Source organism: Jaculus jaculus, chromosome 7 (assembly GCF_020740685.1).
Source record: "Jaculus jaculus isolate mJacJac1 chromosome 7, mJacJac1.mat.Y.cur, whole genome shotgun sequence".
Classification (NCBI taxonomy): domain Eukaryota; kingdom Metazoa; phylum Chordata; class Mammalia; order Rodentia; family Dipodidae; genus Jaculus; species Jaculus jaculus.
Window position 1 is genome coordinate 18813436 of NC_059108.1, and position 26062 is coordinate 18839497.

The 26062-nt window shown below is 45.0% G+C and overlaps 1 protein-coding gene and 2 pseudogenes across 1 annotated transcript in view; 1 reads left to right on the forward strand and 2 right to left on the reverse strand.

The window, feature by feature from the left end:
* Window positions 1–1121: 1121 nt before the first annotated feature.
* Window positions 1122–26062, reverse strand: part of Smad9 (SMAD family member 9) — a 62982-nt gene continuing 38041 nt past the window's right edge. Inside the window, exons 2-6 of the mRNA XM_045154923.1 lie at window positions 23765–24372; window positions 20201–20458; window positions 12059–12280; window positions 8158–8414; window positions 1122–4180 (exon numbers count right to left, since the gene is read on the reverse strand). Of these exons, the coding sequence (XP_045010858.1) occupies window positions 4037–4180; window positions 8158–8414; window positions 12059–12280; window positions 20201–20458; window positions 23765–24176 (1293 nt within the window). The 5' untranslated portion in view covers window positions 24177–24372 and the 3' untranslated portion in view covers window positions 1122–4036. The remainder of the gene's footprint in view (window positions 4181–8157; window positions 8415–12058; window positions 12281–20200; window positions 20459–23764; window positions 24373–26062) is intronic.
* Window positions 12736–13355, forward strand: LOC105944103 (annotated as a pseudogene).
* LOC123462479 lies at window positions 21315–21410 on the reverse strand (annotated as a pseudogene).

Below are 26062 nucleotides of genomic sequence, written 5' to 3' on the forward strand. Positions count from 1 at the left end.
GCCTAAGTTTCAAGTTCCTGCTTGATCACAGGGCAACCGCCCTGACATATGGACAGGAAAGATACGGGAGCAAGGGCCTGAGTCAGCCCCTAGTCATGCCTGAGACTTGCCCAAGACTTGTCCCTTCTGCCTTTCTGCCCCAGCCAATCAGAAGCATACAAATGTTACCACTGCTTGCTTAGCCAATCACAATGGAGATTACCTAATCTGCCTGAAGTTCCCCTAGCTCCTGCCAGCCAACTTTGCCACCAATATCCTAAGCCAATCAGAAGAGTACAAGTGCAGCTACTGTTTAAATCAACTAATCACGTACCCAACTCCTTCTTCTTTGTTCAAATCCCCATAAAAACCCTACCCTCCTGCTATCCAGGGCTCTTGTATGGACCCATTGCCTTGGTGAAGTCAAGAGTCCAAGCTTAAACCCGAAATAAAGCTCCTTGCCTTTGCATATGTGTTTGGTTCTCCTTGGTGGTCACTAGGGGTGCCAAGAACTGGGCATAACAAAAAATGCCCCTTCTGAAAACTTGGCTAATGTTTTCAGACAGCATATATTGTCTTTAATATTGTCTTTAATAGATTGCAAGTTAGTGTTGGAAATTTCCAAACCAAAACCATGGGGAGGTGCAAAGAGAAATACGACCTACCTGCTGGTCTTTCTCCAAAGACTATTTTACCACTGTTTGTTTTGTTGTTTGCATTGGTTGTGTTATTCTGTTCATTTGTTGGTGGTGGTTTTTCTGTTGTTTTTGTTTGTTTTTGGTGCTGTAGATTGAGCCCATGGCCTTGCACATATTAGCAAGTGCTCTACCATGAAGCTACATAAGGAGAGTTGCATTAAATGCATTTTTCACTTCCAATGGTTCCACCTTGCAAAAGGTTTAATGGGACATGAGCTGATCATAAGCTAGGGAGCAGCTGTATGTCTCTGAAGTTGATTCCCAGTATCTTCCATGCTTAATGCCAGTCCAATGTGTTCAAATGCACCACCACCTGCATGGTAATTGTTTTTTAATCCTATTTTCCAATCAGAACAATTTAAGTGTCTTAAGAAGCCACTGACATTATGCTTTGAGTCTCTCTATACAATGTATAGAAAAAAAAAAAAAACAAGCCAGAAGATATCTCAGTGCAGTATTGTTTATTATAAACAGTTGGATGACAATATATGTGTGCAGCAAAGGGATAAGAAGGCAAGGTTGTTATAATCAAAAGCATTACTTCAATCAAATAGAGAGGTTTTTACCTTGTTTTTTTTTTTTGCGTGCTTTACATTTATTGAATTCATTTTTAATGTATGCCAAGGTCACCTAACCTTGTACAGTTTAGCTGTTGAATCATAGCAGGTCAGAAAAGTTGGAATGCATGACATATATTTTTATTTACTACATATATACATCAAGTATTTGGGACACATTCAGTGTTAAGCAAGCGCTATTTATAACATGTGCTGTTGCTGTTGTTTTGTGGCTGTTATGGGGATACCAAAATACTTAGAAGACTATGAAAAACAGGATCCTAAGTGGTAGGAAGTAGGTAGTTGGCCAACATTTCCTGCTTTATGCTGAATTCTTAAAAAGTAAAAGGTATGCGTTAAGAATGATGAGTTTGGGGATGAAAAGCCCTGATGGCTCCCAGAGTCTCTGCTGACTGAATCATGTCTCATTTTTGTTCCACACCAATTACTGACTTGAGATGATGAATCTTCACAGGCACCTGGACAACTGTGCTCTGTCTCCTGACCCTGGTTCAGGAAAACATATGTGAAACGTGTTTGCAGCCCTGGTTTTTCATCCCCTTTCATCTTTAACATGTAAAACGATATTATTCAGTTCTTTTAAAGCTAATTGGCCATATTCAGAAGTCTGAAATCAAATACTGCATTACAACTCTTGAGAACTGTTATCAGCCAAAGCTAGAGGATCAACTTCTCTTCTGAACTTCACAGGTAACTGAATGAAGATTTTTGGTGAGACATGCATGAGAAAGTTATATGGTATGTGCTAGCTTAATGATTTCCTTTTCACAGAAATCACACTGCAGTATTTTGTCCGGTTTCCTAAAGCTGCAGAGAAATCCAAGTAGTTTATGGTATTTTTATGTCACTACTTCTGAACAGTTCTATAAAAGTACCGATGACCAGAGGGATGATGTTGACAAGTTATGGAGAGTCAAGAGCAGTGTGTGTGATCTCTGGAGCAAATGTTATGTCTTTGAAGCTCTCCCATTAACTGGTACTCAGATGAAAGCTACCATATTAAGGACGTCTATGGAAAAGGGAACTGGAGAATTATCAGACAACAGGGATGCATGGGTGGGAGGAAAAAGAAAAAACCTTTGAGACATGGAAGTAGCATTTACCCAAGGATTCACATGATTGTTCTGAGAAGAAATGAGATTTCAAGATACAGATAAGCCAGTTACATATTTTCAAACCAAGGAAAGTTTGCATGTTTCACTTTTAAAGTTCTGAAAGACGAGTATTACAGGCTTGTCTCCATGAAGTCTGGGACTGTCTCTAGATTACATTTGATCCCATGGTAACTTGACATTGTACCTGGCACTCATAGATACAGTTGAAGAACCTACAAACTATGGTTTGTTCCACACACTCAGGTGTTAATGTAAAATGTAATAAGTGCTTGCTACAATATACATACACATATGTGAAGGTTTTATGGGATAGGACTAGTCATTACAAGTGTCAGTAGTAGCTCACTCACGTCTTTTCTACATGATCATTTCTACCAAATATGATCCAAATGAGAGACAGCTACATGTGCAGCAAGGCTAGACAGAATGGACAAATTAAGAAAACTGCTGGATTACTGTAGGTCTGTCTTTTATAAGCAGAGGTGCCATCCTAAGTTATACCTCTTTCAAAGGGTGTGTGATGTTTTTCCAAGCAATGCAGTGATTAGTGAGTGGCAAGTGCTCAGAAGTCCGGGGGGGGGGGGGGTTCCCCTTTATCATCCAAAGAAAGAACAGGTTTTTAATTACATGTATATTTTACAGCTGCTCGGTTATTCACCATCACTTTTCTCCCAAATCAACAGGGAACATGAAATATTCTCCCTTTCTTTCATTTCCAAGTCTTTAGCTTTAGAAGAGGCTGCTGGACTTACCCCGCTGGGAACTTCAGCAATGCAGGTTATATTTGACAAAGCGTGCTGACTACAGTGGCGCAGTCTCCTGTAAGTAGCCGGGGTCTGTCAACAGGAAGGAAACATGGCAAAGCAGCACCTGCCGAGGCGGCACGGAGGGAATGTGAGACGGCGGCCGTAACCACGCGATGCTCTGTGCAGCCTTGGATGGCGCAGCTTCCTGGTGCACAGGCTCTGCACATGGTGTCGTGCACACAGGTGCTCTCGGCGGCCACAGGAGGAACCAGGAAGACCCCAGCCTGGCTTCCAATGTGGAAGGCTGCAGCCCCTGGGGATGTAGGTCGTTTCATGCTATTTTCATATTTGTCTTCCCTTATTAGATTGAAGCAGTGTGACTCTAAGGTTCACAGTTTCTTCCTTTTCCAATCACAGTTTAAATTTCTTTACAACCTACCGTCAGTAACGGCACAGTCATTGAGCTACACGCAAGAAGTGTCTGCAGCTCATCTCCTATGTCAGTGACCAAGGCTGATTTTCTCTCTTGCCAGTAACATTTTAACTCCAGGTGTTGGATTGTTTCGTCTGAAACTGTGACTTGTTCCTGGATTACATACCTGACCTTTTGCTACATAAGGAGCTTGAGTCTTTCTGTTGGGTCACAAAACATGCTGTACAGGGATATGCTGATGGGACCCCACCAAAAAATTTCCTCCCACATAGCACTAGTCCAGAAAAACATGCTCTTCCAATCTCACGGTACTGGCCCCAGGTTATCCAGGTAGCACAAGACACATGGTGACAAAAATATGAATACTACACATTATATGTATTTCCATGTGTACTCACAAACTTCTGTTAGCTGCAAATCTGCAAGGGTATAAGCCACTATCTGCAACAGCTTGTATTTTATGGAAACGTAGCTTATGGCACCAGTGTTAAGACACTGACGAAATGGGGTTATGTGGGGAGCCCATCTGAGTCAGAACCTTGTCCAACCACTGCAGCGGTCCGTGAAGATGAATTTCAATCCAGCAGGGGGTGCTCGTGACATCTTGGCGATGATATTCGGCTCCCCAACCCTGCAGAGTAAGAAAGGAGAGTAGAGTGAATTGGGTCACTTTACTTCAGCCTTGGGTGTTTGCCTGATGCAAAGCCCATACACTTTGGCCACTCCTGACCCCTGGGAGTAAGTGTGGACTCCACCTTCCTATAAATAGAAGATGCTTGCCTATATGGAGCCCACACCAGAGAGGAGGCCAGGTCAGTCAGGGCACTCTCCCTCACTACACACCCACCTACAGGTGGTTTGGGGCTCCAGTCCCAACACATGGGAGAGGCTGGCAAGTCATCTCCCCTTGGCAAGAGAAGGAACTCGATCTCATGTTTGCCTGCCCACTTCATAAAAGACGGTCTCACAACATCACTACTCAGTACAGGCCCAGAGACTGGATTTGAACACTGCCAGGGTAAACCTTGAGGTGGCTCTGGATTTCCATGGTTGACAGAGCTCGTTTCCCTTCCTGACTTGTTTAACAATTTATCATTTATTTGCATTGGTAGGAGACGTAGGTAAGAAGATAGGTGACAGATTTGCATATGTATCTCTAATATGGTATGCATTGGTGGAAAGTTAATCAAGCAGCAAAGGCAGGGGCTAGAGAGATGGCTTAGTGGTTAAGGAGCTTGCCTGCGAAGGCTAAGGACCCATGTTCGACTTTCTAAATCCCACATAAGCTGGACACACAAAGGTGAGGCAAGCGCAAGGTCACACATGCCCACTAGGTGGCTCAAGCGTCTGGAGTTCAATTGTAGTGACTGAGGCCCTGGCATGCCAATTCTGTGTGTGTGAGTCTGTCTGTCTGTCTCTCTCTCCCTAAAGTGGAAAAGAAAAAAGAAAAGAGAAGAGAAGAGAAGAAGAGAGAGGAGAGAAGAGAGAAGAGAGAAGAGAGAAGAGAAGAAAAGAAGAGAGAAGAGAAGAAAAGAAAAGAAAAGAAAAGAAAAGAAAAGAAAAGAAAAGAAAAGAAAAGAAAAGAAAAAAGAAAAGAAAAGAAAAGAAAAGAAAAGAAAAGGGGTAAAGGCAGTTCACAGCCAAGCAGATAAATTTTCTTATTGGGGGAAGTGAATCTCCATGGAGTTGTGCAAAAAGTGGATTTAGACACAACCACACTTCCTGGTCCCACTTTACATTCGGGACCATGGACTTCCCGTGGACCTGCGATGCCATCTGCGACACACACCTCCGGTCAGGCCCCTCCCCTTTCTAGCTGACCGCTATATGCTTGTTCCTCTTCCTGGAACTCACTATGTGCTCTCAGGGTGGCCTCGAACTCATGGCGATCCTCCTACCTCTGCCTCCCGAGTGCTGGGATTAAAGGCGTGTGCCACCATGCCCAGCTATGTTTGTTATTTTTGTGTGGACAAAATATAAAGTTACTGGAAGTAATTCTGACACACTTGAACCCAGTTACTCAGCCATAATTGTCTGTCTCTCCTAATAAGTGGCTCCACCCACTACTGCGTTCTCGGACCTTTGTTCCCACTGTGGCCTCACACACTGGCTTTTCTCAGCTTCCTTATGGAGCTGTTTCTCTTCCCTTCATCTTTTAATATTGAGGGGTGTCAGGGCTCAGTCACAGACCCCATCCTCTGTGTCTGAATTCAGATTTGGGGTGATCCGATCCAGACCCACGGACTTCAGCACCATCCACATAAGGGGCATTCCCCAGTTTCCATCACAGCCCTGACCTCTCTCCCCAAACGGACTCTTAAATCTAACTGCCAAGCCAGCATCTCGGTTGGAACCTGGGACAGATGCTGAAAAGTTGCCACAACTACAACGGAGCCAACCCCCACACGACCTGCGAGTCGGGCCCACCTGCGTCTCCTCCATCCTGCTGAAAGCAATGCCGCCGCCTTCCTAAACTCACTTTCCCTCACTCCACTTCAAAGCTGTGCTCATGCCCTCTCCCCTCTGCGGCTCGCAGCCTGGCAAGTGCTCCCTGGGGAAAGCCAGCCGCATCTCCCACCTGAGCACTGCGGTGCTCTCTCAAGGGCATCCCTGCTCCCAGCTCCCCTGTGGTGGGTCTGTTCTCCACTCAGCAAGCCAGGGTGATCGTTAAGACTCTTAACTCAGGTAGGGTATGGCTGTAACCCCGCACCTCGGACACTGAAACAGGAGGATGGACAAGGGTAACCCAGTGAGGTCAGTCAGCCTGGCTTACACAGTTCCAAACCAGAAAACACGAGACCACGAAACTTCTCTGTTCAAAGCCCTCAAAGCCTCATCTACCCTCTTCCTGCTTCCTTCCCCAAGACGTCCGGGCCCTAAGTCTTCACCTTCAGTTCTCTGCAGCACAGGAAGCCCCCCCCCAGCCCCCCACCCCCACCTCAGCCCTCGGATTCCCTTACTTTATCGTAGCTGCAGTTTATGGCTTGTCTCTTGGGAACTGGCTGGTCCCATGAGTCAGAGGCCTGTGAGTGACCTTCAATGGCGCATCCCCATACCTGCAACGATGCCTGGCCTGTCATATGCTAAATAGATATGTCTTGACTAACAAATGAAGGCATGTTAGAGTTGACAACAATCAGAGCTGACAGACACACCATAAACATGATCTGGCTCAGGCTGGAGAGATTGCTCAGTGGTTAAGGCCTGCAAAGCCTAAAACCCAGGTTTGTTTCCCCAATACCCACATAAAGCCAATGCACAAAGTGGTGCATGCATCTGGAGTTTGTTTGCAGTGGCTAGAGGCCTTGGCATGCCCATTCTCTCTCTTTCTTTCTCCTTGTAAATAAATACAATATTAAAAAAAAAAAAAAGATGGGGCTAGAGAGATGGCTTAACGGTTAAGGCACATGCCTGCGAAGCCTAAGGACCCAGGTTTGATTCTCCAGGTCCCACGTAAGCCAGATGCGCATGGTGACGCATGCGCTTGGAGTTCGCTTGCAGTGGCTAGAGGCCCTGGTGTGCCCATTCTCACTTTCTATCTCTCTCTCTCCCTCTCTCTGTCTCTAATAAATAAAAATAAATATTTTTAAAAATTGACAAAAGGTCGGGAGTGGTGGCACACGCCTTTAATCCCAGCACTCAGGAAGCAGAGGTAGAAGAACTACCATGAGTTCAAGGCCACCCTAAGACTACATAGTTAGTAAATTCCAGGTTATTCTAGGCAAGAGTGAGACCCTACCTCAAAAAACCAAGAAAAAAACAACAACAAAAACAAAAAGATGATCTGCTCTTTCATCTCCTGTAGTAACCACCATTGTTTGGTTTGGTTATCTGTAATTGGTCATTAGTGTGCTGGGATAACAGATACTTGCAACCCGAGTACATCATGCCCATCCCAATGTTTCTAACCTAATGTGTTTAGGCCAGCACTAACTTATACTGTCTTACACTAGAGCCAGTTTTCTTTTGTTATTCATCTATAAATGTATTTCTTCCACTTGTCTGAATACCTCCTCAGACTGAGCAGATCTTATTTAATTCAGATGAATCTAGCAATGTTGACTGGGTTACCATAGTGTTTGGCAATTAAGAGATGGAAAAAAAAAGTATTTTATCATATAAAGACATTAATGTTGCTGAATCTTCTGCATGGAAAAAACAATCAAATAACTGCTTTCATTTGGGTTTCCTCCAATACTGAAGAATTTTCATGGAATTGTTTTATATATTTGACAGTTTATATATATTTATATCTACCTAAAAATATTACTTTCCAAAAAAAGTGTTCTATTATCTTCCTGAATTTCTGTACTGTCACACCCACCAAAGCGTGCTTTTGCATTTTGCTTTTATTGTCTTTCTTTTATATTTTTATTTACTCATTTGAGAGGTGGGGGGCAGACACAAAGAGTTAGTATGGGCATACCACAGCCTCTGCCCCTGCACCTGAACTCCAGACACATGAGCCACCTTGTGCATCTGGCTTTACGTGGATACTGAGGAATGAAATCCAGGCCATCAGGCTTTGCAAGCAAGTGCCTTTGATGACCAGGTAACCTCTCTAGCACTTCATTTTCCAACTATAACCCAAAAGTTAGCACGCCTTACCTTAACAAAGCTCATGCGGATAGTACACATCTTTGTTAGCTCATAAACAACTTCAAAGCCATGGTGAACCGACTGGGCGAGCAGCTGTGCAAAGAGCTGGTTGTTGAAGACCTTCAGGCTGCACCCGCTGGGGATCTTGCACACGGTGGCCGGGTGGAAGCCGTGCTGGTAGTTGCAGTTGCGGCTCTGCACAAAGATGCTACTGTCACTCACACACTCAGCATACACCTCTCCCCCAACGTAGTACAAGTGCACACCTGTGGACACAAGAACACAGTCTTCCTGCAGCCCGCATTCCCTTCTCGGCGACTCAGCATGCCAACGCGGGGCTCTCTGCTATCGGGTTCATTCTCACAACCGTGGTCACAGGTGAGTAGCATGGATGCCCCAAATGCTCACATGTTTTCCTTATCATCTTTGTTGTTGTTGTTGTTTTCTCCACAACTTCATTAAAACACGCAACCCCTGTGAATGGGCATTCTCGAGAACCAGTCAGTGAGTTTACGTATGTTATTGTTCCCATAACTTTCAATCTCATTAATTTCACCACTGGGTTTGCTAATGTTAGAAACACATTAAATATAGTACTTTGCGTCCATATATAAACAAAAAAAATTAGAGTTGAATGACTCAGGTAATATCATAAAAATGTTACACGAGTGTGTACTCTAAACCCACTGCAGAGGAGCCAACAAGTAAAGCTTATTTTATCAGGTTATAAATCTACTTTTCTAAATAAATATTTCCATGACACCTATTCCATTTAAGGTGTTTAACATTCATGACTATAAATCAAATCATATGGCTCTTGTGAACAGTGACATTCCCACCATGGTGAAGAGTGACATTCCTAACACTTTTTCAAACAGTGAAAACGCACAAGCAAAAGGTAGCTAACATCAGCTCGCCTAACATTCTTGGGATTAAGATTCAAAATGGCATCTGAATAGAGGAAATGTGGTATATATACACAATAGAATTTTACTCAGGCATAAAGAAGTGCAAAAATATGATCTCTACACAAAAAAAAAATGAATGGAACTGGTGATCAGTAAGCAAAATAGCATGACTGACAAACAGCATGTTTCTTTCTCATGCTCAGGATCTAGATTTAAGTGTGTGAAATGTGTGTGTGTGTGTGTGGCATTAACATAGAAAGGAGACTATGAGAGGAGGAAGAAGTCTAAAGGAAGGGTGGGAACAACAGCAAGCAATTGAATCTATGTGACATGGAGGCAGGAGGAGCTATTTGGGGAAAGGAAGAGGAACCAGCAAGAGGTCGGGAATGGCAACAGGGCTCATGCTCAGGAAAGAGAATCCTGAGAGTGTTGCTGCTCCTGCTAATTGTTCTTTTCGTTTCGTTTCAGTTGATTTTTTTTCCAAATTTGGTTTGAGATTCAACTAAATTTACAGCAAGGGGCTGGGAGTCCTGTAAAATGAAGAAGTTCTAGTTTACTGAATATTAAGTACCAGAATAATTTTTCTCGAGCCTTTTTTGTACTTCTTTTTAAAAATTTATTTGAGAGAAAGAGAGAATGGGTACAGCAAGGCCTCCAGCCACTGCAAGCGAACTCCAGATGAGTGTGCCACCTTGTGCCTCTTGCTTGCATGGGTGCTGGGGAACTAAACCTGAGTCCTTTCTTTTCTTCTTTTTGTTTGGTAGATTTTTAAAAAATATATTATTTATTTATTTATTTGTGTATTTATGTATTTATTTGAGAGACAGAGAGAAAAAGAGGTAGAGAGAGTGAGAGAGAGAGAATGGGCACGCCAGGGCCTCCAGCCACTGCAAATGAATTCTAGATGCGTGCACCTCCTTGTGCATCTGGCTTACATGGGTCCTGGGAAACTGACCTGAGGTCCTTTGGCTTTGCAGGCAAATGCCTTAACCACTAAGCCACCTTATCCAGACGCCCCTTTTTTTGATGCAGAGGCTTGCCCAGGTTAGTCTCTAACTCGTGGTAATCTTCCTGCCTTAGTCTCCCAAGTGCTGGGACTGTGGGCATGCACCACTATACCTGGCTACTCACATTTTAATTACATCTTGGGATCCACTAACACCAGCCAAAGGGTGCTATATAAACAAACAGCCCTAACAAACAGCTACAAAACGCCAGGGGATAACTTTTGTCTTCAGATTTCACTGAAGATTATTATAAAATATAATGCAAGTAAAACCATACCTGAGAAATTTGTTTAAGAATTCAGTTAAGAGGTTAAGGTGCTTGCCTGCAAAACCAAAGGACCCTGGTTGGATTCCTCATGACACACATAAGCCAGATGCACAAGGTGGCACATGTGTTTGGAGTTTGTTTGCAGTGGTGGGAGACCCTGGCATGCCCATACTCTATCTCTCTATCTGCCTCCTACCCACCTCTCTCTCCTTCTCTCCCAAATAAATAAAAATGTTGAAAAAAAAAAAAAAAGAATTCAGTTCAACAAGGGCTATACCTCAACGGTGGAGCACTTGCTTATCATACAAAAGGCGCAGCCTCTACTCACAGGTTCCAGGCTTCCTACAGTGGGAGGTGATGAGGCACTGTGTTGGGAAGGATATCAGAAATCATAACCAGTGAAATAATAAATCTCCCAATGCAATCTCAAGGTCTGAAGCCTACTGGTAGGCGGGAGTAGGAAAGACAAAACTCTAAAGGTTCTTTCCACCTGGAACCCTTGAGGCATGTCAGGTAAACACCCAACACCTGGCCTTTTACTCAGCAATACTACCACTGTTCGCACAGCTGACCTGTCTTCAAAAGCACCCTCGGGAGGGACCAGTCAGGCCTGTGTCCAATCACAGAGACCCCCTGAGCAACCTGACACAGGATAATACCCCATCACCTACCAAGTCATCCAACCATAAGTCAGACCTTTTTTTTTTCTTTTTTTTTTTTAATTATTTTTATTTATTTGAGAGCAACAGACAGAGAGAGAAGAGGGAGATAGATAGAGAGAATGGGTGCGCCAGGGCCTCCAGCCACTGCAAACGAACTCCGGATGCATGCGCCCCCTTGTGCATCTGGCTAACGTGGGTCCTGGGGAATCGAGCCTCGAACCGGGGTCCTTAGGCTTCACAGGCAAGTGCTTAACCACTAAGCCATCTCTCCAGCCCAGTCAGACCTTATTTTAACCTCAGAGCTCATATCCCCCATGGTTAATAATGATCCAAGCAGATCTCCTCTTCTTCAGAAGTCATCTTAACTTCTGGAGGCAATCACAAATAAGACTTTGGGCTGAAGAGATGGCTCAGTAGTAGGTGCTTATTTGCAAAGCCTGGAGGCCTTGATTCAAATCCCCAGTACCCATGGAAAACAAGATGCACAAAGTGGTACATGCGTCTGGAATCTGTTTGCAGTGGCAAGAGGCCCTGGTAAGCCCATTCCCCTCCTCCTCCTACTTCTCTTTCTGCAAATAAGTAAAATATTTTTTAAATAATAGCTGATACTTTCACTGAATAACCTCACTTGACTTTCTTATTTATTGTACTTTTTTTTTTTTTTTTTTTTTGCTTGTTATTTTTAGACAGAGTCTCAAGTAACCTAGGCTAGCTGGCCTTGAAATCACTATGTAGTCAAGCCTAGCCTTGAATGCCTGGACCTACTGCCTCTCCATGTTAAGTGCTGGCTGGCATTACAAGCATGCACTAACACCTGCATCTTTACTGGGTCCTGCCATCATGACACTCACCCCTTGCCAGCCTTGAAGATGACCTACTGACCAGGGGGGAAGAGACCAGGCCCCTGCAAATCCATATCACTTTCTAACAGTGACATCATGGCTGTCCAGTGGCTCAGCAGCCTTGGGGTCCTTCCACAGGCTCCAAGGTCAGTGTGTGGCTGGCTCCTCGTTTCTGCATTTCAGCTCAGAAGGCTACACCGGGGCATGCCACGGAGGTCCTTACCCTTTCCTATGTGCCTCCTGGTGTTCTCTATAGTCGAGTTTCTGTTTACGTTCGAAAGAAGTCCGAGGCAGAACCTGTTCCTGTTATTGGAAGGGTCAGTGAAGCCATCTATGAGCACGCTCCGGGAGGAGGCCTGGAACGTCTCCCCAACGCGGTTGTTCAGTTCGTAGTAGGCAACTGAGCACCAATGCTGGGGCTCCTCGTAACAAACCGGCCGGAAGTCTGAAAGAAACCAAAACAGCCATCACTACATCACTACTCCAGGTGTCAAAAATTATGCTTTGAGCAGGAGATAGAGATGAATGTTTTTTAACCAAAAAAATTGGCTGTAAGAGCAGGTTCATTCCTTTGCAGTCTTTTAAACCTGTCTTTAATGGAAGCCGCCTGGGGTCAGCTCATTTGGTCATGGCATGGTCTTTGCTAATTCCCCAAGGTTAGGGCATTTATAAATATGTTTGTTAGCAATGAGGAGCCCAGGGAAAGATAACATGAGCAGATTGACAGAAGACATCGTGACCCCCAAAGTAAACAGTGCTAGCAGGAGGTTGGCAGATCACCTCATCTGCATGAGAGTGATAATATCTTACCATAACTGAGTTAAATGGAATCTCTATGCCAAAACTAACAAACTAACCATAAAAACATAACGGGCTCTTTGTCGCCAGATGGCTGTCATCATGGGTCACATGCACGCTCCTGGGACGGGCCCATCTCAGTTGGCTCTGCCCTATGCCAGTGTCCCCACGTGGCTGAAGTTGATGTCAGGGGGCATGAAAGAATAAATTTACAGAGCAGCCAGGAAAGGCCTGACTCCCTTACAAACTGGTGTGATCCTGAGGGCCTCACATGGCATCGCAGAAGAGTGTTTTGTGATAGGCAATAAGAATCTTGCCAATCCTAAAGTCCAAAGGACTCGCTCCTTGTCTTCCTAAGGACACCTACCATTGCATTTCATTAAGAAAGCAGTTGCAGCTGAGCGTGATGGCACACGCCTTTAATCCCAGCACTCGGGAGGCAGAGGTAGGAGGACTGCTGAGAGTTCGAGGCCACCCTGAGACTACATAGTGAATTCCAGGTCAGCCTGGACCAGAGTGAGACCCTACCTCGAAAAACAAAAAAAAAAATAAATAAATAAAAGAAAGCAGTTGCAGTCTGCAAGCATCTTGAGAGGAATAGACTGAATAAGGATGCTAGGTCCCATCTGATTCTGATACAGAACCCAATTCACCAACTGACTCACTACTAGAAGACCAAGCGGATCCTTCCCCCCATTTGGAAATATGACCACTTGAGATAATACAAAATAATAATAGATGTGATTTTTTTAAAAAGTACTGAATCAAATTTTATTTTAAAAAGAAAAAAAAACACACCTTTACATAGAGGGGTCACATTTCTGTGTGCACACAGAATATCTAATAGTTCCATGTGGTATAAGGATTTTAAAGAGAGAAAAGGAAGAGATAGGGAAGTCAAGAATGTCATGTTCTCGTCCACAATGTTTAAGCTAAAGTCAGTTCCGTTCCTTCTTGACACCTACACTCTGTCTACTTTTCTAGTCAGTATATTATTTTCTTTTCCTTGAATATGCCAGTAATTCTTGTATCTAGAATGTGCCCCAACAAGCATTAAAACAGTTTATGAAGCAGATAAAGGACCTGACTTACGGGGGAGTGGGGTTTGCTTAGGCATACTCCAAAGAACAAGCTCCTTTAGACCTGGCTCACACATGGCCTTACAGCATCCATCTCTGCATCAGCCAGAAGCCTGATGATGGCAGTTCTTAGAACCCACTCCAGATCTTCCATCAAAACCTACATCTACATGAGTGGCTTAGGGGAACATTAAAGATGAGCAATACTTATCCAGCCTATTATGAAATAAAAATAAAATATTACAAAGCCCTATTTCTATATTTTTCTAACAGCATTCCTCTAGCTAACTGAAAGACATTACTGTAGGGAAAGAGAGATGACTTACTGGATAAAGTGCTCACCATAAAAGCATGAGGACCTGGGTTTGGATCTCGTGTGCCCACAAAAAGGCAGGGCATGTTTGCACACAGCTATAATCCCAGCACTGGGGAGGTGGAGACAGGAACTCCCTATCTACCTAGTCTAGCTCAGTTTGTGACTCTTAGGTTCAGGGAACAACCATGTCTCAAAAAATAAGGTGCCCAGCAATTGAGGGAGGCACCTGATGTTGACTGCTGGCCTCCACGTGCACAGATATATGTAAGCATGCATAGATATGCATGCATGCCACACACACACACATATACATAAATGAGAGACACCACTATAAGTCATTAGTAATCCTGAACTCAGGAGGCGAGGCAGGATAAATGAAGGTTCTAGAGCATCCTGGGCTACACAGCAAGATACTGACTCAAAAACCAAAACAAAAGGAAAGAATTAAAGAATGCCAAGCTTCAGCCAGGCTGTGGTGGCGCAAGCCTTCAATCCCAGCACTCAGGAGGCGGAGGTAGGATGATCACTGAGAGTTCAAGTCCACCCTGAGAGACTACATAGTGACTTCCAGGTCATCCTGAGCTAGAGTGAGACCCTGCTTCAAAACACCAAAAAAGAAAAAGAAAGAAAGAAACGAATGCCAAACTTCCACCACAAGCCCTGCTTCCCACCTCCTAAACCACACACAGAATAGCAGCCCAGCGCAGTTTGGTTGTTTAGCGAGGACAATAGGAGAATAGCTACATTTAGCTGTTCATTTGCCGTTTACCTCTGCTAGGTACTGATAGCACTAATGACTGATGACATCAGCTGTGGCCTCTGCCATTCTAGTGCCTAGAGATTCAGGGCACGATAACAGTCCACGACAAAAAAGCATCAGAACAAAGAAACTGTCACTCCGGCGGCTCCACAGTGACTTCCAACTACTGACTGTTAAACTCCAGGGCTTGGAGGACAGCATCATGCTAACGAGAACTCATAGTAATGAACTGCCATTTTCTGAAAGGACAGTAGGACGGCCTCTGTCCTACCAAGGAAACTGGTTGCTCCGCGCTCCCCACTAATGGCTCAGTCAGTTTTCTCTCTGACTTGAGTAACTACTTGGCACAAATGGCTTTATGACAATAGTTTCACATCTGCGAGGTAGTCTCTGAGTCCTTCTCTTTTATCTGGCTTGCAGAACACAGAGAAGCCTGACTTCTTCCAAATGAGTTTAACATTCAGTTCCCATGTTGCTGTGGATTAAACAACGGCCACAAGGATGACCTGTTCTGGAGATACTTTAAGATATGGCCTCAAAACAGAACAAGTGAAACTTAATTATACCCGTGTGTCCTTCTCCCCAGAGATTAGTTCTGTGATTAAACAGCGACCATGGTTAGATCACTCCATGGTGTGCGCTCAGAAAGCAAAACGTAGTGTAATAACTGCAAGGGAGAGAAAACCATGAGGGGAAGATCTCAGAGTAGCTGCTTTCTTTAGCAGCCTAACGGGTCAGAAGGATCGGCTCCGGCTGAGCTGGACTGTCTAGACAAGCAGCTCACATGCAGGGGCACACAAAAGTCACCAGGGGAGCTTGCTAGAAAAGCAGGATCCTGGTCTCACCCTCAGCAAGTCTGGTGCGATAGATGAGGAGTTGGATGCAGCCATGCATAACAGACCGGGCCACAATTCTAAGTCAGAGGTTCATGGACCACACTAGGAAGCACGAGGGGTAAGGTGTCTCCTTGGTGGAAAGTAAGACTGTGACCCTGGTGAAAAAGTTATAAGGCAAGGTGGCCCTCTGGCAGGTCCTTGAATAGATATACCTAGAATATTAAGGGGCTAGGTAGAGATTTACCATAGCACTCCTATGTACCAGAAAGAAAAGGAAGTCAGACTGAACACATGCTTGCCTACTAAGGTTCACAACAGCATTACTCACAATAGTCCAACAGTGGAAACATTCCAAATATCCAACAGCCAATGAGGGGTTTATTCAATGGGTATATCCATTTAATAGAATATTGTTAGTCACAAAAAATGAAATAGTGATGTATATTATAACATACTGTGGGAACATTGCTCACTGGAATAAGCAGGCACAAAAGTACAAAGATTGCATGCATACCTTGAAGAGGTACTTAGAATAACCACATTCATAGGGACAGAAAGTTATCAGAGGTTACCAGGGGCTGGAGGTAAGGGAAATGGGGCTGATGTTTAATTGGTATAGAGTTTCTATCTGGGGATTTAAAACTTTTGCAAATAGATAGTGGCAAAGGTTGCACAACCTTGTGAATGAGCTTAATACCACTGTATTAAAACTCTTAACATGGGCTGGAGAGATGGCGTAGTGGTTAAGCGCTTGCCTGTGAAGCCTAAGAACCCTGGTTCGAGGCTCGGTTCCCCAGGTCCCACGTTAGCCAGATGCACAAGGGGGCGCACGCGTCTGGAGTTCGTTTGCAGAGGCTGGAAGCCCTGGCGCGCCCATTCTCTCTCTCTCCCTCTACCTGTCTTTCTCTCTGTGTCTGTCGCTCTCAAAGAAATAAATAAAAAATTTAAAAAAAAAACTCTTAACATGTCTAAAATGGTTATGATAGATACATTTACCTCAACCTGGAAAATAAGTCTCATATTAAAAATCACTGGATTATATACTTAAAATGGGTGAATTTTATGGTTTGCGAATTATATCTCAGACATTTTTAAAATCAGAGGCTGAACCAGTGAATCTCAAAGCTCCTTTTGCTCTTGCTTTTCTATGGGTCCTTTATTCAGGTTGGCATTTTGCTATTGCTTTCTTCAAAATGAGCATGGCTATGCCGTGCCCAAGATGCTGGCAAGCTTCTCCTCCTTGCTGGTGTCCAGGCTTTGTGGGTGGAAAGAGAGAAAGAATTCTGACCTGTCAGTGTAAGCAGGGCTGGAACACAAGGTCAGTACGGGAAACCTTTTACAGCATTGATGTTATGCCAATATATGCCTTGTGGCATAACTGTCCTGCCCTCAAATGACTTTCTGTCACGCTACTTTCTTTTTCTGTTTTTGTTTTGCTTCGGGGGACAGGGTCTGTATGCAGCCTAGAGCTGACCAAGAATACCCTGTGTAGCCCAGGCTACGCGTGACATTGCAGGTATATGCCACCATGCCACGCCTGTCACGCAGGCCTCTTTCTGAGCCACCTGCGAGACTTCAGTGATCGGCTGACACCCTGTGTAATGACTCCTGAGAATCAAGTCCCAACAACGTTACAACCTCACATCTCACTTTAGTTCAAGTCCTTGTATCATCGGCCTGACACTGCTCCACTTGTGGTTCTAGTGAAGGAGAAATAAGGAGAAAGCTAGCTTATTTTAGGCAGTTTCAGTTGGAGAGGGAGAACCAGGAGATGCCAACCCTCACTGGTATAAACGGGAGTCATTATACGGAACTCATGTCTGATCAAGGCTCATCTACAACCAGCCACAGTGGTCCCTGCTTCCCACAGTCTAGTATACGACTTAGGTGGGCTGGCTCTAGAGTCCTCCCTCCAGATCTACAAACCAACCGGGTCTTCCCCTTGCATACCTGAATCTGTCAAAGAACACAGTTTTGATCATTATAAAGGCTGTGGCGTTCTTCCAGTCTCCCTCCCTCCCACTCTCCCTCCATCCCTGTCTCTCTCTCTCCCTCTCCCTCTCCTTGCTATGGCCACAGGGATATATATATGAGTCTGGCTTCTCGCTTGGTCTGAGGGAACTTTTCTGCTCACCTCTGCTTTATAGTTTGGGGTAACTTCTCACTTTAATCACATGTATGATTTTCCTTTTGTCTCTAAATCTACCAACTGTGTATTTCCCTATATACTCCAGATCTACCATGGGGATACTTTCACTAACTCTAGACCTGCGACCTGTGTAACTTCTCTAAACCTGCGATTGTCATGGGTACAACTCTCTCTCTCTCTCTCTCTCTCTCTCTCTCTCTCTCTCTCTCTTCTGGTTTTCAAGGTAGGGTCTCACTCTAGCTCAGGCTGACCTGGGATTCACTCTGTAGTCTCAGGGTGGCCTCGAACTCACGACGATCCTCCTACCTCTGCCTCCCAAGTGCTGGGATTAAAGGCATGTGCCACCACGCGTGGCTCATAACTCTCTTTAGTACTCAGTTGTCATCTGAATGTTTTTGGTCTCTGCTTTGATATTTTCCCTCTGCTATTCTTCCTTAAGCTCTCACAATTTGGCCTCATAACTTACTTCCCAAACAAGCACACGGTGAGTGCTACATGTGTTTCTTCTAAATACACACCTAAGTTCTCTCTTTCACATGCTGTGGCTCTACTCCAGTCTTTCCCTAAAAACCTCAGTTTCTCCTAAATGAACCTTATGAACTAGGCAGTGTTTCCCCCTGAGCGTGCGGTTGCTACGTCCCACATGCTTTATGGTTCTGCTCTGGCCTTCGTCCTCAGTCCCAATTTCCCTTCAATAAACCCCGCAATTTGTGATTTCTCCCTAAACAAACTTAGTAATCCATAACTTATCCTTCTTGAATCCGTCATTTTCAATTCTTTGTTAAAGGTAGGACAGGACCCAAAACTGGGGTTCATAAACTTGGAGGACCCCTCCTGGACCCCCAAGTCCTGCACTGCTATTCCCGTGACCATTCTCTAGCCCCACTGCCTCTCGACAGACAGCCACAGGCTCAGGCATCCAGCTCCTCACGCAGGCGCACTGTTGGACACCTCGCAGCCGTGACTCATTGAGCCCAGAAAACTGCATGGGTAAGCTATGGACTCTGACACCATGTTCCAAACACCTGCAGAGCAATGTCTCCATGCGGCGAGCACATAATGAGCAAGCAACACATTTCCAGCACCGCGCGGCTCGTAGGGAAGAGGAGGGATTGCGTAACCCCATGTGATCGATGTCAGAATGGGTATGGATGTATCTTGTTAAGGAAAGAGGAACTAAGTAACCTGAAAGAAAGATGCTTGCTACGGTCCCACATTTTAAAAGTTCTTTGAGGGCAGGGATACTTACTTTTTTCAGAAACCTAGGGCAGGGTTTGCATACAAGTAACAGTTTAGGGATTTATGAATAAAGGAGGCAGAACGTAACTGCTGGCACCAACTGTACTTAGGCAAGGCCTCTGGGAGCTCGTTAGCTCCAGATATTTATTTATCTCACATTGGAGAGATTTATATAAATGTGTTCTTCGTGTCTCTTCAACCAACTTCACAGGCGTTGCGGCCCATACGGCAAGTGGCGTGTGTGAGGTTCTCCCCTCCTCTTCCATATGAACGGTACCTGAAGAGCTCTCTTCCCCTGCCCTCTGGGCATCAGAGCACACAGAGAGGGCGTCTATGCATGCATCTGTCATGGCCCAGAACTCCCTTTCATTTTGGAACAAGGCAGCTCATCAGAGGCCCAGCTCTTCCTCATTACTGTCTGCCCTCCGGCCAAGTCTCCCTTCTCGGATTAGAACAATTTAATCTTATTTCTTTGCACTCAGCAAAGTGGCACATACCTGTCACCTCAGCATTCAGAAAGCTGAGGTAAGGGAATTGAAAGTTCAGGGACAAGACCCTGTTAAAAAAAAATAAAAATCTAAGGAAAAAAAATACTTTGGAAGTACTCCATCATGCCCTCTAAGACTGAGGGAACATCATAGAAGCAATGTGGTTGGGGAGGAGAGCTTTGGACTATTGTCTTCTGTACATGAAATGGCCAGTCACATGCATGATCTCATAGCAGTTGTCATGACCTGCACAATATTGGACCCATCAGTATGTCATCATGGATAGAGGGCCACAAAAAAATGACCTCAGAATACAAAAGGATTAGTTAGAAGAGGGGATTCAGTGAAAGGGAGACAGGGGAGGAGAGGAGGATCAAACTTTATTATGCACATGTATGAAAACTGCTAACTGAAAAGTTTACAAAAAGACTTTAGAAGTTTCTAGGGATGGAGTTGAAATCCATTTAGTTTCTAAGACAGAGGCTCATAACCAGAAACAAAGAGTGAAAACATTCATCTGCGGACCTGTTTCAAAATGGGTCCAGCCACGATCAGGCTGGGGAGGGGGGTGTGCCTCCCACAGTCCAGAGGACTCCGATCCATACACCGTAAAGCACGATGGGAGCATTAGCTGCAGTGACCTCAATTACGATTGTCCACCGCAGCTCCCATCTTCCCAGAGACCATGGCGCCCACTGACCTGAGTGCTGATATGGACTTTCTGGCTCAGAAGGACTTGCTGGCGAGTGGGGGTAGCCGGCAGAGCCCGGGGACTGCGGGAACACGTGGCTGGGTGAGGAGGGCAGCGTGGGACACAGAGGCTGCTGGAAAGAGTCCGGGTAGATGGCGTTGTGCGGCATGAGTGGCTCGCTGTGCAGGGAGGCGCTGCGGAACTTGGCCAGGAGGCTGAGCTGGGGGTTGTATTCGCTGTGTCTTGGCACCAGCACTGGAGGCAACACTAGGAAAAGAGAGAGGGAGAGAGGCAGAGCTGAACTTTGCCCATCGGGACAGACAGAAGGGTAGCTGATTTGTTTCACTGGGCCGTTTGTTGATGACAGAACTGCTCACCCTGTGGGAGCTGCCTCTCCACTACCTCTACTCCTGGTGAACCTGTCCGTGAACATCCCATCTCCACCCAAGAAGATTATGTGAACTTTGTGGAATCAACCACCGTCTCCCTTGCCACCTGCATCTCAAGCAGAAGATCACAATTTATGACAACGTTCAGAATTGGATTTTGTTTTGTGTCACTAAGACTTCCTGTTCACTTGTAATGACCCAATCCTTGACTTTATGGGGACCAGTGTGTTTGCATCTTTCTTTAATTCTACCAATCAAGTCTTTTCTTTTTTAAGACACAATCGGCTTCTATGGCTTACAGTGAAATCCTAAGTGGGGTCCAGAATGTTTTTCGTCAGAGATCATGTTTAATTATGTAGAGGACTAGCCTCAAGTTCAAACTCATTGCTGATGCCTGAAGCAATAGTGTTCTATTGCCCTCATCAGAATGATCTAAAAGCAAGAAGCCAAAAGTTACGAAGTAAAACACAAGTGCTAAGTCATAGTGAAGGTGGAAAGGTAAAGAAGAAAAATTAAGTTTGGGGCTGGAGAGATGGCTTAGCGGTTAAGTCATGTGCCTGCAAAGCCGAAAGACCCAGGTTCGATTCCCCAGAACCCATGTTAGCCAGATGCACAAGGGGGACACACACATCTGGAATTTGTTTGCAGTGGCTGGAGGCCCTGGCACATCCATTCTCTCTCTCTCTCTTCCTCTTTCTCTGTTAAATAAAAAAATTTTTTTTCTTTGTTTTTTAAAAAATATGGAATTTGCATGTCATCCTTGCACAGAGGCCATGCTAATCTTCTCTGTATTGTTACAATTTTAGTATATGTGCTGCCGAAGTGAGCACAAGAAATAGAATATTTTTTTAAAATTAAGTTTGTTCATCTTAGTGGGTCCCTTCAGGGGTTCCTTATTTATTTACTTATTTATTTATTTTTGTAGTACAGGAGATGGAATCAAGGGTCCTCACACATTAGGCCAGCACTCTACGTGTGAGTTAAACCCCAGGCTTCTTTTTACCTTTTACCATGAGGCAGAGATATCACTAAGTTACCAAGCCGGGCCTTTAACTGACTACCTAGCCCAGGCAGGCTTACAACTTGAAATGCTTTCACCTCCGCCTCTTGAGCAGCTAGGATTATAAAACTGTGCCATCAGGCTGAGCCTTGTTTCTATTTCATTCTTTCTTTTTTTTTTTTTTTTTTTGGTTTTCTGAGGTAGGGTCACATCCTAGCCCAGGCTGACCTGGAATTCACTATGTAGTCTCAGGATGGCCTCGAACTCATGGTGATCCTCCTACTCTGCCTCCCGAGTGCTGGGATTAAAGGCATGTGCCACCACCCCCGGCTTCTTCATTCTTAAAAGTAAATAATAACAATATGAAGGAGCAGAGCTAAGAAGATTGCTCAATGGTTGAAGGTGCTTACTTTCAAAGCCCACCAGCCTGGGCTCATCTCAAGCAGCCCACATAAGCCAGATGCAAACAAGTGGCAGAAGTGTCTGTCTCCTAACAGGACATGGATGAGTTCTCTGAGCAAATGTGTCCTGAGTTCTTGGAACCAGGCACATGGCCAATAAGAGAGAGATGGCTCCTATAAACACTGCCCCTGCCTGGAAAGCCACACAACACTCAATCCAAAGAGGCTGTCATCGCTCCTCAGCTTTTTGGCTAAGAGCAAGTGTGGAATCTGTTCCTACAAATTTAGTATCTGATATGGTCTCTATCCAAAGAGAATCTCAGTAAAACTGTGGCACCAGTGTGAAGAAACAAAACCAAGCAGACTTCTCACAAAGGGGGTGGGGCTAAATGGACGCACGCAGGCGTACTGGTGTGTGAAGAGTTTTGAAGCAGTACTTTTCTATATTTAAAAAAAATGTTGTTTTTGTTGTTCATTTTTATTTATTTGAGAGTGACATAGAAAGAAAGAGGCAGAGAGAAAGAGAGAGAGAATGGGTGCTCTAGGGCCTCCAGCCACTGCAAATGAACTCCAGACGCGTGCGCCCCCATGTGCATCTGGCTAACGCGGGTCCTGGAGAATCGAGCCTCAAACCAGGGTCCTTAGGCTTCACAGGCAAGCGCTTAACCACAAAGCCATCTCTCCAGCCCTCTTTTCTATATTTAAAACTTAAAAATATAAGTATTTAAGGACTAAGACTGTAGCTTAGAAGGAGAAACCTTGTCTAGCATGTGAAAGGCCCTGGGTTTAGTCCCCAGTACCAAGAAAGAAAGAAAGAAAGAAAGAAAGAATGAATGAATGAATGAATGAATGAATGAATGGAGGGAGGGAGGGAGGGAGGGAGGGAGGGGAGAAAGAAAGAAACGTGGGTCTGGATAGATGGCCTAGAGGTTAAGGCACTTGCTTACAAATCCAAAGGACCCAGGTTTAATTTTCCAGGACCCATGAAAGCCAGATGCACAAGGTGGTGCATGCATCTGGAGTTGCAGTGGCTGATGGCCCTGATGTGCCCATTCTCTCTCTCTCTCTCTCTCTCTCTCTCTCTCTCTCTCTCTGTCTCTGTCTCTCTATCTGCCTCTTTCTCTCATAAATAAATAAATAAATAAATAAATAAATAAATGTAAGGTAGGGGCTGGGCTGTAGCTCAGTGGCTAAGCACTTGCCTAGTGTGTGGAGGTCTGCTTTCCATCCCCTCAAACAAAACAAATCAAACCCTTATTTAAGAGCAATGGCCCATCTTCCCCACTCTATTATTTTAGTCCTGAACTGACTTCCAACAGCTTTCACTGGCTGTTTCCAGAACCAAAACTGGGCCACCTTCCATGTACCTGATTAGCAGCTGGAACCCAAACCCATTCTTCCCCTTAACTCCGTAAGGTTCACTCACTCAGTGTGTGTGGGATGGAGGGAGAGCGTGTTTATTTATGTATTTATTTATTTTACAGTTAATCATTATCAAGCCATCTTAAGACCTTTCAAATCTCTTAAGAACTAGGAAGAGATTAGGAAGCACCCTAAATCCACGTGAATAAATGGCATCTTTCAAAATCATACAAAGCTTATGTGTACATTGAAATGATGCTGCCTAAAGACAACGTTCACGACTACCCAAGTTTGGATTCAATCCATAACCTCGAACTCCCCCCTCCTCTCTCTCCCCACACCCCTCTCTCCCTCCTAGCAGAGGTCTTTTTCTGGAGAATATCCTCTGGTTCTCTGCCAAGACAGGGCAACGGGCACCCACCTGGCGTCTCCACTCGGCGGTAGTGGTAAGGGTTGATGCACACTTCCTTCTGCTTGGAGCCGAAGGGGAACTCGCAGCATTCCAGTGGCTTCAGCTCATGGTGGGACTGGAGGTCTGGCCAGCGCCACACTCGGCAGTAAATGACGTGGGGCAGACCCTTGCGGTGAGACACCTGCAGACGGCCATCCAGGGACCTGGGAATGGTGACGCATTTGCTGGGTTGCCCAGGGCAGCTGAGCGCTCTCTCCAACTCGTCCATGGCTCCTTTCTTCTTCTTCAGTTTCTTCACCAAAGAGTCCACAGCCTTCTCCGCCCACTTCTCTTCCTCATCTCCCTGCTTCCAGCCCAGCAGCCTCTTCACTGCGGGGCTGGTGAAGGAGAAGAGGGAGCTGATGGGGGTGCTGGGGTGCATAGGAGGGGGACCACAGGTGCCAGGGGCGCACAGAAACCAGGCGTGGGACTTCACTGCCTGCAGGGCCCCGGGCAGGTCAGGCGCAGGTGACAGTCTGGGGATGTCATAGGGACATGGCTGCCTTTTCTTCTAGAATCGATGGGGACCGATGCAAGTTGGGAAGCCCCTCCAAGTCCCTTGAATGGGCTGGCCAGCTCTGGAAGACAAGACAAGACTTTGTGAGCAGGGAGGATAGCTTTTCAAACAAGGACTCACACTCCCAATGTTTTAACTCAGAAAAATGGAGTCATTTTTGGACCTTACCCTTTTCTTTCTTTCCCAGTCCAGTGCCTTCACAATCTCTGATTCTGCCTAGAATTTCTCTTTCTATTTACCTCCAGTCTCCAAGGTCCAGCCAGCGTCGTTACCACCACAATGACCTCAGAGTGCCTTCTTTCTTTCCCTCCTCTGCCCAAGCCAATCTCTTCACACCTCAAACACGACTTTCATCAAATCACACCCCTTAGTTTGCCAAATGTCAACTCTGCCCAGGTTCCCAAGGCCTCTGAACATCTCCCTCAGCAAACACGACTTCCTTTATTTTTAGCTTGAGTAAGTAATCCATGCTATCATTTCAATAGACATATAAGCTTCGTCTGAATTGGAAATATAGTGTTGATATGATGGATTTAGGAGGACTCCTCCTAATTTCTTTCTGCAGTAGATATATGCACACACACACACACACACACACACACACACACACACAATATTAGGATTTGCAATCCTCATTATTTAGGGAGAGCCACTCAACATATAGTCTGCTAAACTGTTAGTCAGTTTTCAAAGTGTGTCCCCAGTTTCCATGGGGGTCTGAGACCCTTTCCCAGCTCCATGAGGTCCTCCCTTTTCCAATTCTATAAATTCTACAGCTGTATGAGCTAAATTTTATTCACACACATCAGCAAAACAACAGATCCCACATACAGAAGCAGAGAAACTTGGATCATCCAGTCCTTAAAGAGATATGCAAAAGGTGGAAACAAAGGCTGGGGAAATGGCTTAGTGGTTACGGTGTTCGCCTGTGAAGCCTAAGGACCCTGGTTTGATTCCTCAGGACTCACATAAGCCAGATGCACAAGGGGGCACATGCATCCGGAGTTCATCTGCAATTACTGGAAGCCCTGGCACACCCATTCTCTCTTTCTGTCTATCTGCCTCTTCTTCTCTTTCTCGCAAATAAATAAATAAATAAATAAATAAATTTTTTAAAGGTGGAAACAAATAACACTTTTCTCACCACATTACAGGTTTTTTTTTAATTTCTTTTTTTTGGGTGGGGGAGGGAGGAAATTAGTGCTCCAGGGCCTCAGCCACTGGAATTGAACACCAGACACTTGTGCCACCTAGTGGGCATGTGCAATATTGTGCTTGCCTTGCCTTTGTGCATCTGGCTTACATGGGATCTGGAGAGAGACTGAACATGGGTCCTAACTGCTAAACCATCTCTCCAGCCCTTAGCATGGTTTTAAATACAAAACTATGTTTGTGTCCATACATGATGCATTTGCTTTTAATGAATTAGCCTGTGTGTGTTGGTATGTATGTGGGTGCACAAGAGTCTTCTTCAATCACCCTGCACTTTATTTATTGACACAAGTGCCCAGAACTTGCAAATTCAGCGAGACCAGCTAGCTAGCTAGCTTGGGGATCCCCTCTCCCTGCTTCCTAGTGCTAACATTACAGGCAGGCCACCATGCCCACCTGGTATTTATGTGGGTCCTGGGGTTCTGAACCCAGGTCCTTTCACAACTGAGTCGTCTCCCAACATTTTTTTTTTTTGAGTTTTTTGAGGTAGGGTCTCACTCTAGCCCAGGCTGACCTGGAATTCCCTCTGTAGTCTTACT